A 10049-nucleotide genomic window follows, 5' to 3' on the forward strand; every position below is an offset into this window, starting at 1 on the left:
TTTTTATTTTATATCATATCGTCGAATCTTATAGTAATTCATTATTCTGATAGCATGTTAACCCCACATTGTGCATGACGTATATATAATATATATTGAAAACTAATCCAAATCTTTTAATTTTTAAATATTTAATTAATCTTTGAAGATGCTGCAAATAAAAAGATAAAAATAAAAATTTAAATTTCTATTTAAAAAAATCCTTAACAAAAAAGTCATTTTATATCTTTTTTTATAAATTTTATAAACTTATTATTATAAATAATAATGAATTCATACAAACGATGTATTTATTAAAAACAGAAAACTTTTCGATTCCAATCAATTCGATTCTGATCGATGAATTGATATACGAATTGTTCAGAAAACATTTATTTCTTGATATTTTGAATGCTATGGATTTAAATTCTAAGTAATACTCATATTCTTATTCTTACAGTTAAAATAATAAATATCTCAATATATATTTCAAATATTTTAAGTACAATTTTCATGAATTTAAGTCGTATTGTAATTGTATTATTTTGAAAAAGGATATAAAAAAAATACAAATTTGTATAAAATTAATTTTTTATTAATTTTATTAATATCTGATAATCATAGAATTTAATAATCTCTAAAAAAGTTTTGAAATCTTTCTTAAAAATATATAATAATTTATTTGTCTTTGTCAGTAACGGACAAATAGACACGTTCCGAAAAATTATATGTGGTTTCCTCTCACTTAAATTGCCTAGTTCATGAATATTTTATGGCAAAACAATGTATTATTCGATACTTAGGTTAAATTTTGTTTATTTAAGTTTTCAAGAAGAAATTAAATATGAGCGTTATCAATACGAATAAATTTTACAACATCGAAACGATTACAAAATTACAGGATATTGAAAAACGAAAATCCAATAATGAATTACTGAAAAAATCTTCAAAAATGCCATTGAGCATTTTAAAACCATCTATGTTTTGGATGGAATTTAAAAAACAAGTGGATGCACTTAATACGGCTTCGAAAGAAAGTAATGATTATGATATGCTTTGTACTTTTGTTTATCAGAAAGACAATGGTTGTCGTAAATTCGTAGTAGCTCATCCTGAAATATATTGGTGGTATTACAAGCATCGATCAGAAGAAAGGCGATGCTCTTATGAGGTAATGTATATGTTTCATTGTGTATTTAGAGAAACTATACGTAGAAATAATGCAATAAATTTAATCCAGGTAATTCCTGAAAATTATCCTTGCCGATTATATTTGGACTTAGAATATTCGATCGAAATAAATTCGGAAAAAAATGGTCCTTTTATGACAAATATGTTAATCGATATTTTTTGTGCATATCTACTTGAACATTGGCGTGTACCTTGCAATAGATATAATGTAATTAATTTAGATTCAAGTACTAACGAAAAATTCAGCAGACACATTATATTTAATGTTAAAAATATAGCTTTTAAAGATAATTACCATGTCGGTAAATTAGTAAAATCAGTATGTAATGATATATTGCATTATATTACGTTTAAGGAAAAAGAACATAATATTTTAAGTTGTTTCGATAGATCGCTAGTTGAACGATTGATTGTTAAAACGAAAAAAGGCAAAAAATTATTTATTGATACCTCAGTTTACACTAAAAATAGACATTTTAGGATATATAAATCTACCAAATGGGGAAAACAATCAAATCTAACAATGGCCAATGATTGTCAATATATTCCATTCAATACAACCAATGACAAAGAATTAAACATATTTTTAGATTCTTTAATATCTTATTTTGTTATGAAAAAAGATTTAATATTATTAGAATATTTACAAAATGGTACTGTAAATACAAAATGTTTCAAAGAAGAAGTACATCAATATAATTATGAAGAAAAAAATAATGTCTGCTCAAAATATCCAATGTTGGATAAATATATTCACAGTATGATATATCCTGGAAAAATACGTCTATGTAAATATTTTGAAGATGTAAAAATATTGATATATGAAATTTTGGGATATAGGTATATATAATTTTTTATATATAATAATAAAATTATAAAACTAGTAATAGAATTAGCATTATTTTTTCTTGTTAATAGGTATTGTGAAAATATTGACAGATGGCATAAAAGTAATAATATATTTTGGGTTGTAAACTTAAAAAATAAAACAATTTATCAAAAATGTCATGATCAAGATTGTTTTGGTTTTAAATCTAAACCAAAACAATTACCAGAAGAAATTTGTTTTCAAATTGATGAAGAAGGCGATACATTTTTGACTTCTGCTATAGAGAATATAGCATAGCATACTCTTTTTGATATCAAAAGTTTTTATTGAGGTAGAGACATCTGAAAGACAATATCATTAAATGGAAACAACACATAAATAGGAACAAAGTTATTGTACAATCAGGTATATAATATACATCTTTCTTTCTATGATATTTTTTTATGAAATTGATACAAATATTGTAATGTTAGAATATAAAACATTTACATGCTTTCAAACTTGTTTTTGCAAATGTAAAATATATATAGTACAGTATAAATGCAAAATAATTATGCAATATCATGTCTAATATTGCAAATATTTTATAATCATTATATAGATTATTATATGTATTATATTAAGATATATATTACATTACACAGATTATTTACAATTTTTATAAATAGTCAAAATAGATCAATTCATGTACACAGACATATATATATATTGTAATTGTATATAAGAAATTTGAATATATGTGCGTGTAGAAAATTAATTTTTCATATTCTATGCAATTATTTATATTTGCACTACCCTGAATGTACATAGATACAACATGGCATTTTGGTTGTGTTATGGACATGTAGCAAAAAGAGTTTGTATAAATTCCATCTGTTTACCTGACAATTTTTTATAATTGAACGTTTTTTCACATGTGTCCCTTTTTTATGATACAATAAATAGTGTAAAAGAAACTAATTACAAATATAATCAGTCTCATTTGTTATCCTACAGAATATCATAAAAATAAAATATTATTTTTAAAAATTCTTCATGCTGATTTCATCGAAATTGTATATTTCATGTATGATATCATCGCTGATGTAACGCCGGTGATCCAATATATCCATTTCTACCTGTATCTTTGTATCGTGATCACGGATTACATTACCACTCTGCTCGTACAACATCATGTTAAAGACTTTCTATTGGTCAAAACCAATATCATTATTTCAAATATATTGCAATTATTGGTCAAACAAATAGTTTTGTAAGAAAAAAATAACGTAATAAACCCCTGCCTTCGTCGGTTGAGTCTTCTATATCTATATCTTCATCACTCATGTCACTCACGTCACATGTATCACTTTGTTCCATTTCTGCAAATGTTAAAGTTTCGATTTCCTCAATAAGATCAGTTTCCTGTGTATCTCTAGCATCCAGTACTTCACTTTCTTTATCACTTTGTTCATCATCCACACTATGCTCAGAAACAATATCATCATTTGCAAAAATACGATTAGCAGTAGAAATATTTCCATCTTTTGAAAGCTTATAATTTTGATAATTTTTCGATGCATGTCTCATACGAAGTAGAAAATCTGGCAATCCTAAAATATATAAATATAAAGTTATACATATTAAAAAAAATCTTTTTTATATAATTTTTTTAAAAATATAAAAGATATACCTGTCATTGTGACCCATGAAGTAATCGTAGATGGAACATTTACACCAGGATCATCAAAATAAGTTAAGCCAAATTCAATACCTGGTTGATGAATTTCTGTATAAGGTCTTATCACCATATATGACCAATATGTTGTGACTCTATTTGAATAATGTTAACAGAAAGTTCTTTTAAAGTTCTCTTCTTACTTTTTCATTTAGTTTACAATTCAAGTATTTTTACATAATGCAATATAAATTAAAAAAATGCTAATTGACTAATTCAATATATATAATGCAAAAATGCATGTACACACATACACACACACACATAATAAATATATATATTTACTTATTTATATATATGAAATGAATAAATTTCATGTTGTATAAGAATGAGAAAAAATTCTCAAAAGGACTTAGGATACCTGTATATTCCAGGTTTATTAGGCACATTTGGATGTTCCGTTACTTTACTTATAATTATGATTAACTGTTTTTCTTTATCAATAACCCATCGTCGTTGATATACATAGTCTCTGTTCATAAATAATCTCTAAAATTGCAATAAATATATATAATAAATAATAAAATTAAATTGGTATAAATAATCGTTACGTTATATGGATTATAACATACCGGCCATATTGTTTCCCAATATATAATATCAATACCATTGTTATCAGATTTTTGTAATGATGGATCAGTATCTATAACTTGTAATTCTCGAGCAGTTACATCCCATTTTTTTCGATATTCAAGATCTATCTGAGTATGCAGAAAATCTTCGGCCGTAACATCCGAAAATGTACCATAAACTTTATATGAAAATAATCCTCCAAAATTTGGTTCTTCTCTTCTCCAAATAAGCATATCTTGTCGTTCTATATATGGTCTCCAACCATCCGCTGAAATCAAAACAGCTATATGTTAGTTATATATAAATATGTTCATTACAAAAACAATAAGAACCAATCAAAAAAGAAAATATTTACGTACGATCTACATTGGAAGTGGCACTAAATTTTTCACCATAACATGTACAATAGTTTATTCCTGGTTGTGGATTATCTATGAGAATTCTTTGGTTACATTTTTGACAAATAACCGTAGTATCTTTTAACTTATAAATTCCTTCAATTTCCTGTGTACAACTAATAAGAAGGCGTAAAATATAAATGAACAAAATAATCAATGTAATAAAAATATTATGGTAAATTTTAATCTTTAAAAAGAAATATAAAAATAACTTTACCTATTTACTTCTTCTTCAGTTATTCTTTCACGATCCCAATTATACATCGTTACACCAATACTACTCGTTAGAAAATGTTTAGCATTTTTTAATGTACGACGTTTCCAACTTTTTATAAATTCTTTAAGCGCTACTTCATCCCATATTCGTGTATATAAATGAAATATTTGCAAACTCCTCCTAATACGTTGTGCAGCAATAAATTCAAATTGTCTTGCACAAGCTTTGGTTACTTGAACACGTTGTTCTTTCAACCAAAATGCTACTCTATCGCGATACTGAAGAAATCTTCCATAATTTTTGTATTGTCCGAAAGAAGCTAACCTGGTTCCGTTTCGAATATAATTCGTACTTAACTGCTTTGATAACAAGCCGGAATATTGCATCACATACATCGTTAGTTTTTGCTTTTATTTGATAATCCTTGAAGAAGTTTTTTCAAGTAAAATAAAAAGACGCTGGTTATTGTTTCTTTTTTTCTGTAAACTTGAATTATCTCGGGGAAATGTTTTATAGGTTATTTCAAGCTGCTTAAAGTTATAATTGTTACAAAATTAATCAAGAGACATTATTCTTTATATTGATTTCGATAAATGTTACGATAACGTATTCATCGTATTTTTATTTAAAAAAGAATTAGAAATTACTTGTGAAAGTTGTAAAACATGATAATATTATGTGTTGCTACTCAGAATCATATAATACTGATGTACTTAGATTCATGAATATATCGATATCTAACACTTGAATATATCGAATGTATAAAAAATCGATTACAATTAATCGATTTAAAAAGTGTTCGATATATTAAATCTCATTTGATCAAGTTATTATTATAATTCATATATGTAATTAATTTTAAAAACATTTGTAATAGATAAAAAATTACAAATAAATTAATAAATTATTAAATTACAGATAAAATTTAAATTTTATAAATAATTTTTTGAATTTAAGATAAAAAAATAAATTATAAAATCTTAATAATATTCATTGATATATAATGATAAATTTCTCTGAACAAATCGATTTTTACTTATCTGTGTCACTTTGTAATCAACTTTTATTAATTAAATGCACTTAGAACACAACAATAATTAAAAAAATAGTAATTCATATTCTCGATAGTTTGATAACTATCGATTCTAATATAAAAAAAAATAATCATTTCGTTATCATTTTTTTTACAAATAAATAAATTGTTTATGGTGCAAATCTAACAAGTATGATAAAAATGCTATAAAAGCATATCGATTGATAGTATTTGATTGATTATTTAATGTTGACCGATTTAATATAATATAAAAAATCGAATTTAATAAATAAATGATTAAAGGAAGATAATATAGAAGACATAAAAAGAAATTATATTTCTCTTTTATTATTATTATATTATCATTCGTATCGATAATTTTATAAGGCACATTCGTGCGATTGAAAACATTTCAAGCAATTCTTCGTTTGCTAGAACCGGATATGTGAAGCCAATAAGTTATCCGATGCTTTCAAACAAATCAGCCAATGATTGTTAAAATCGTACAATTCGAACGATTTTCTCAAACAATCCAATGTTTAATCTACGATGTTTCCTCTAATATTAATCGAATAATTTTCAAATTCACTCATTCAATTTCCGACAATCCAACATTTTTCGCGCTTCTATCTGTAAATTAAATACAAACCACTTTTGGTCAATAATTGTTTTTTTTTCTCACTCAATCTATTGAGAGTGAGAAGAAACAAATTGAGAGACATACCTGTATCAAATGGTAAACACTTAGCAATTGTTCCACTGAAGGTTTAGCTTGTGTAGCACACTCGGTTCTAACACCCCATTCGACAACTCCGATCCTTTGACTTCTTTTTCCCCAACCAGTCGAAAAATTCAATTGAGCTTCAACTCCAGTATTCAAAATCAAACATAGTAGCAATATAATCGAGAAAACGAAAAAACCCAGTCGAAGCTTACGATGCCTATGAAATTTAGCAAAAACGAAACATATAGTATAGATAAATTAAAGATCGAGATATATAAGAATCAATAAAGCATCAATCACATTGTATATATAACAATCACTTACATGTCGTCAATTAGAATCGCGAATAAAACAAGCAACGCGATTCGTAAAAGTTGTCTTCGTATTTGATACTCGATGTGCGTGCAACGTGAACACATGTGACAGGACAACGAGACCGAAGCTCATTTTATAGGTTATCGGCATCCCCTTCTCAAGAAGTTTTCTTCGCTCGATGTCGAAGGATAGATTTTCAAAGGTAGCATGTCGCAATCAAACGATTCAAAGGTTTCTTTCTCGTTCAGTAAACGTCACTATGAAGCCTGATACGAATTTCATTAATTAACTGGTGTTCAATGATTTGGGAAATTTCCGATTTATAATTTTCTTTCAATGTCATCGTCTTTTATTATTGCTACAAAAGAAAGAAGAACACGAAGTTACATGTATCTCCGACGACGATAGATGGATTTCGCGAGTAAAGAAGATGTGCTGCGTGTATATCTTGCGATCAACTATCACATGTCAAATAGGTCGCGCGAATAACCGTTTTGGTCTCACGAATCTTACTTATAATTTATAATAAGCCTGTATATGCGTTTACCTCTGGCTAAAACATCTATTCATGATCTTCGTGTCGGTTGCGGAACAAAATCGTATTTTTACTTTTCTTTTCCCTCTTTGTTTTTTCTTTAGTTGTACATAAGGGCAGTGTTTGAGTATAATAACGTAATATTAATGTATAAGCGAATAAATCCGCTCTTAGTATCGCCGATATACGATAAATAAGTTTCATATGAAACCGAACTAAATTTCGCCATTTAATTCGATAACACTGCGTCGATAAATCGCATTTCTTATTTACCGCTCGTCGACGGAGGCGTTCTTTGTACTGAGATGGAGTGTATCGTTAAAAAAAACCGCGCCCGTCTTTCCTGTTTAACACAGTCCACGTTCATTGATGCATATTTTAATATTCCGACAAAATGTTTCCGAATTATAATTATAATTGTTCGATGGCAAAAAATCCTCTAAATAGCATCCATTCATGATATGATACGTAAGAACTTATCCTTACGGATCCTTGAGATCACACGCTTTCATATAAGCTGCATTCTATCTTATCGTATAAATTACACGTAAAATTTTTCAAGGTTGCACTGAGCCGACTCGGGAAGCGCAAATCCAAGACACATGCATACCTATTCCAATTCCACTATCGATACGATTTATGTATCTTTTTTAATTATTGTTGTTGTTACTATCATTATTATTATACATATACATATCGCGGTTGATTTATCGTAAAAAAAGCTTACAAATTATTATCACATATATACGTGTACGTACGTGCGCGAACGCCTACATAGGTACACGGATATATATATATATATATATATACACACATATATATATATATTTTTATATATATATATACATAGAAATATTCGTAAGCGCGCGCACGCATGAAAAGTTGCTTTCGCGAATGAAACGAAATAAATGACGAGAGATGTGACAATCAAATACGCATTTGTCAACAATCGAAAAGAAGAGAATGACAAACAATTTTGCTTTGTGAATCGTTTGCCGCCGATAACATTGCGACCATATATTCGAGTACGATTATTCGGTGGATAGACCTTGGTCATTGGATGCACGATATGGCACTCGGCTCTCTTCTCGCTGATTTTGTCGATTTTATGTTTCGAACATTCATGTTTTAGAACATGTATCGCACGCACACGTCATTCTATACCAATTAAGTTGGCTTACATACACGCGCACAGCATATATCCGATATTTATTTATACGTGTATTCGCATATAAAATTTCGCATACACGATTTCTCATCGCATTCGCGCGCACGTTAATTAACCGGTTAATAAAATAGTCTATAAGTTAAATATACATATAGCAGAGCAACATTACTCTCGCTATCTTTGTTTCGTCTTTTTCTCGTCCTTCGTTTTTTCTTTCAAGTATCGTTACATTTCATTCGCTTCATTTTTCGTCGATACTTTACGTACTTCTGTTCACAATATTCTCATGAACATAGGCAGATATGCATTCATACATACATACATACACACATACATATACGCGCGCACACACATACATACATACATATATATATATATATTTATTCGTTCCTATTACATATGTATAAAAAAATAAGTCCAGACCTCGTAACTTGAATGATTGCTTAAAGAAATTACGAGTTCTTATGCATTTTCGTTCTCTGAAAAAAGAGATCTTCGCGATTGTTTTACACTGAAAATTGTTTCGTTCGTTACTAGTGGAATGCACGCACGGAATAACAGTTGCAATGAACAAATTGCGCGTGTCCATCGTCGTGATGCAACGCGAATAAATATTCGCGATAGTCATCCTCACTGATGCATTGATTTTCATTGCCATTATTTTTTCTTTCTTTCTTTTCGCGTCAACAAGAAAGAATATTATCATCTTTGTTTCCCTATTTTTTTAAGCTCTCGTTACAACTCGGTGTGTATCTAAAATCATATTCATTATCTCTCACAGTGTTGCAAGTTATCGTACAATAAGTCTTCAAAAACACCAAGCAAATTTTGTTTTCTACATGTTGTAAGTCGAGAGAGCGATCTGCTCCAATAAAAGAGAAAAATAGAAAAAAAATTTAACAAATAAAAAAAAACAAAATAAAGGAAGAAGATACGATGGTTCGATTATGTCTAAATAATATGTGGCCATCATTGTCACGAATCAGCACTGTGTCCTTGTATCGGGAGCAGAGAATATCAACATTCTCGAATCCGAATTAAGTACACGAAATGACGAAGTGATACAGCTTCGTCAAAGAGCTGAAACTAGCTGAATCAATTGATATGAACGGTTCGAGTTAAAGTTCGATGTAAGTTTCAACACCAACTCTCGCTTTCTCGTTCTCCGACACCGTCACTTTCCTCATCGCTAGGTTCCTCTCCATACATGTCGGCTAATTTTCGGAATCTCGGTCCAAAATTCGATAAATAATTAAACTTGAGATCTCCGTCGTCAGTGCCTGCAAGAAGAAACATTGAAAAGAATGATTATCGATGATCATAGTATAATGTATAATATGTATTAATGTATAATATATATATATATATAT

At 28.4% G+C, this 10049-nt stretch overlaps 4 protein-coding genes across 7 annotated transcripts in view; 1 reads left to right on the forward strand and 3 right to left on the reverse strand.

The window, feature by feature from the left end:
• The first annotated feature begins 748 nt into the window (after positions 1–748).
• Positions 749–3023, forward strand: LOC102671732 (DNA-directed primase/polymerase protein-like). Its single transcript, XM_006608138.2, has 3 exons — positions 749–1150; positions 1220–2010; positions 2089–3023. Exons 1-3 carry the CDS (start codon positions 824–826, stop codon positions 2294–2296), a joined length of 1326 nt encoding a protein of 441 aa, XP_006608201.1. The 5' UTR covers positions 749–823; the 3' UTR covers positions 2297–3023.
• LOC102671512 (stAR-related lipid transfer protein 7, mitochondrial-like) lies at positions 2719–5631 on the reverse strand. Of its 3 annotated transcripts, XM_031511174.1 has the most exons (7): positions 4905–5631; positions 4649–4803; positions 4289–4572; positions 4078–4205; positions 3672–3811; positions 3283–3591; positions 2719–3186 (listed from the first exon to the last, which is right to left on the reverse strand). In XM_031511174.1, the coding sequence occupies exons 1-7, from the start codon at positions 5297–5299 to the stop codon at positions 3176–3178; spliced, it is 1422 nt and encodes a 473-aa protein (XP_031367034.1). In that variant the 5' UTR covers positions 5300–5631; the 3' UTR covers positions 2719–3175. The 3 variants fall into 3 exon arrangements, with proteins under 3 accessions (XP_031367034.1, XP_006608200.1, XP_006608199.1); XM_006608137.2 differs by having other exon boundaries at positions 2719–3591; positions 4289–4557; XM_006608136.2 differs by having other exon boundaries at positions 2719–3591.
• A 630-nt stretch (positions 5632–6261) lies between these two features.
• On the reverse strand, positions 6262–7151 carry LOC102671969 (hypertrehalosaemic prohormone-like). The gene is given in 4 exon segments (XM_006608139.2): positions 6262–6567; positions 6662–6878; positions 6986–7065; positions 7067–7151. Coding segments are annotated over 4 exon segments (402 nt in total). The 5' UTR covers positions 7127–7151; the 3' UTR covers positions 6262–6522.
• Positions 7152–8880: 1729 nt separating this feature from the next.
• The window catches only part of LOC102672093 (DE-cadherin), a 36809-nt gene continuing 35640 nt past the window's right edge, over positions 8881–10049 (reverse strand). For both annotated transcript variants that reach the window (XM_031511390.1, XM_031511394.1), the window contains one exon: positions 8881–9984. In XM_031511390.1, the coding sequence (XP_031367250.1) occupies positions 9817–9984 (168 nt within the window). In that variant the 3' untranslated portion in view covers positions 8881–9816. The remainder of the gene's footprint in view (positions 9985–10049) is intronic.

Source organism: Apis dorsata, unplaced genomic scaffold, assembly GCF_000469605.1.
Source record: "Apis dorsata unplaced genomic scaffold, Apis dorsata 1.3 scaffold_29, whole genome shotgun sequence".
Taxonomy (NCBI): Eukaryota; Metazoa; Arthropoda; class Insecta; order Hymenoptera; family Apidae; genus Apis; species Apis dorsata.

What these genes read in the sequence shown, in the direction of transcription:
- LOC102671732 (XM_006608138.2), top strand. Translation starts at nt 824, where the DNA reads ATGAGCGTTATCAATACGAATAAATTTTACAACATCGAAACGATTACA. An exon ending in AAAGGCGATGCTCTTATGAG is followed by an intron (nt 1,151 to 1,219) that starts GTAATGTATATG and finishes AATTTAATCCAG; the next exon opens with GTAATTCCTGAAAATTATCC. An exon ending in TATGAAATTTTGGGATATAG is followed by an intron (nt 2,011 to 2,088) that starts GTATATATAATT and finishes TCTTGTTAATAG; the next exon opens with GTATTGTGAAAATATTGACA.
- LOC102671512 (XM_006608136.2), bottom strand. Translation starts at nt 5,299, where the DNA reads ATGTATGTGATGCAATATTCCGGCTTGTTATCAAAGCAGTTAAGTACG. An exon ending in TGCCACTTCCAATGTAGATC is followed by an intron (nt 4,573 to 4,648) that starts GTACGTAAATAT and finishes ACTAACATATAG; the next exon opens with CTGTTTTGATTTCAGCGGAT. An exon ending in TTCATGGGTCACAATGACAG is followed by an intron (nt 3,592 to 3,671) that starts GTATATCTTTTA and finishes TATATATTTTAG; the next exon opens with GATTGCCAGATTTTCTACTT.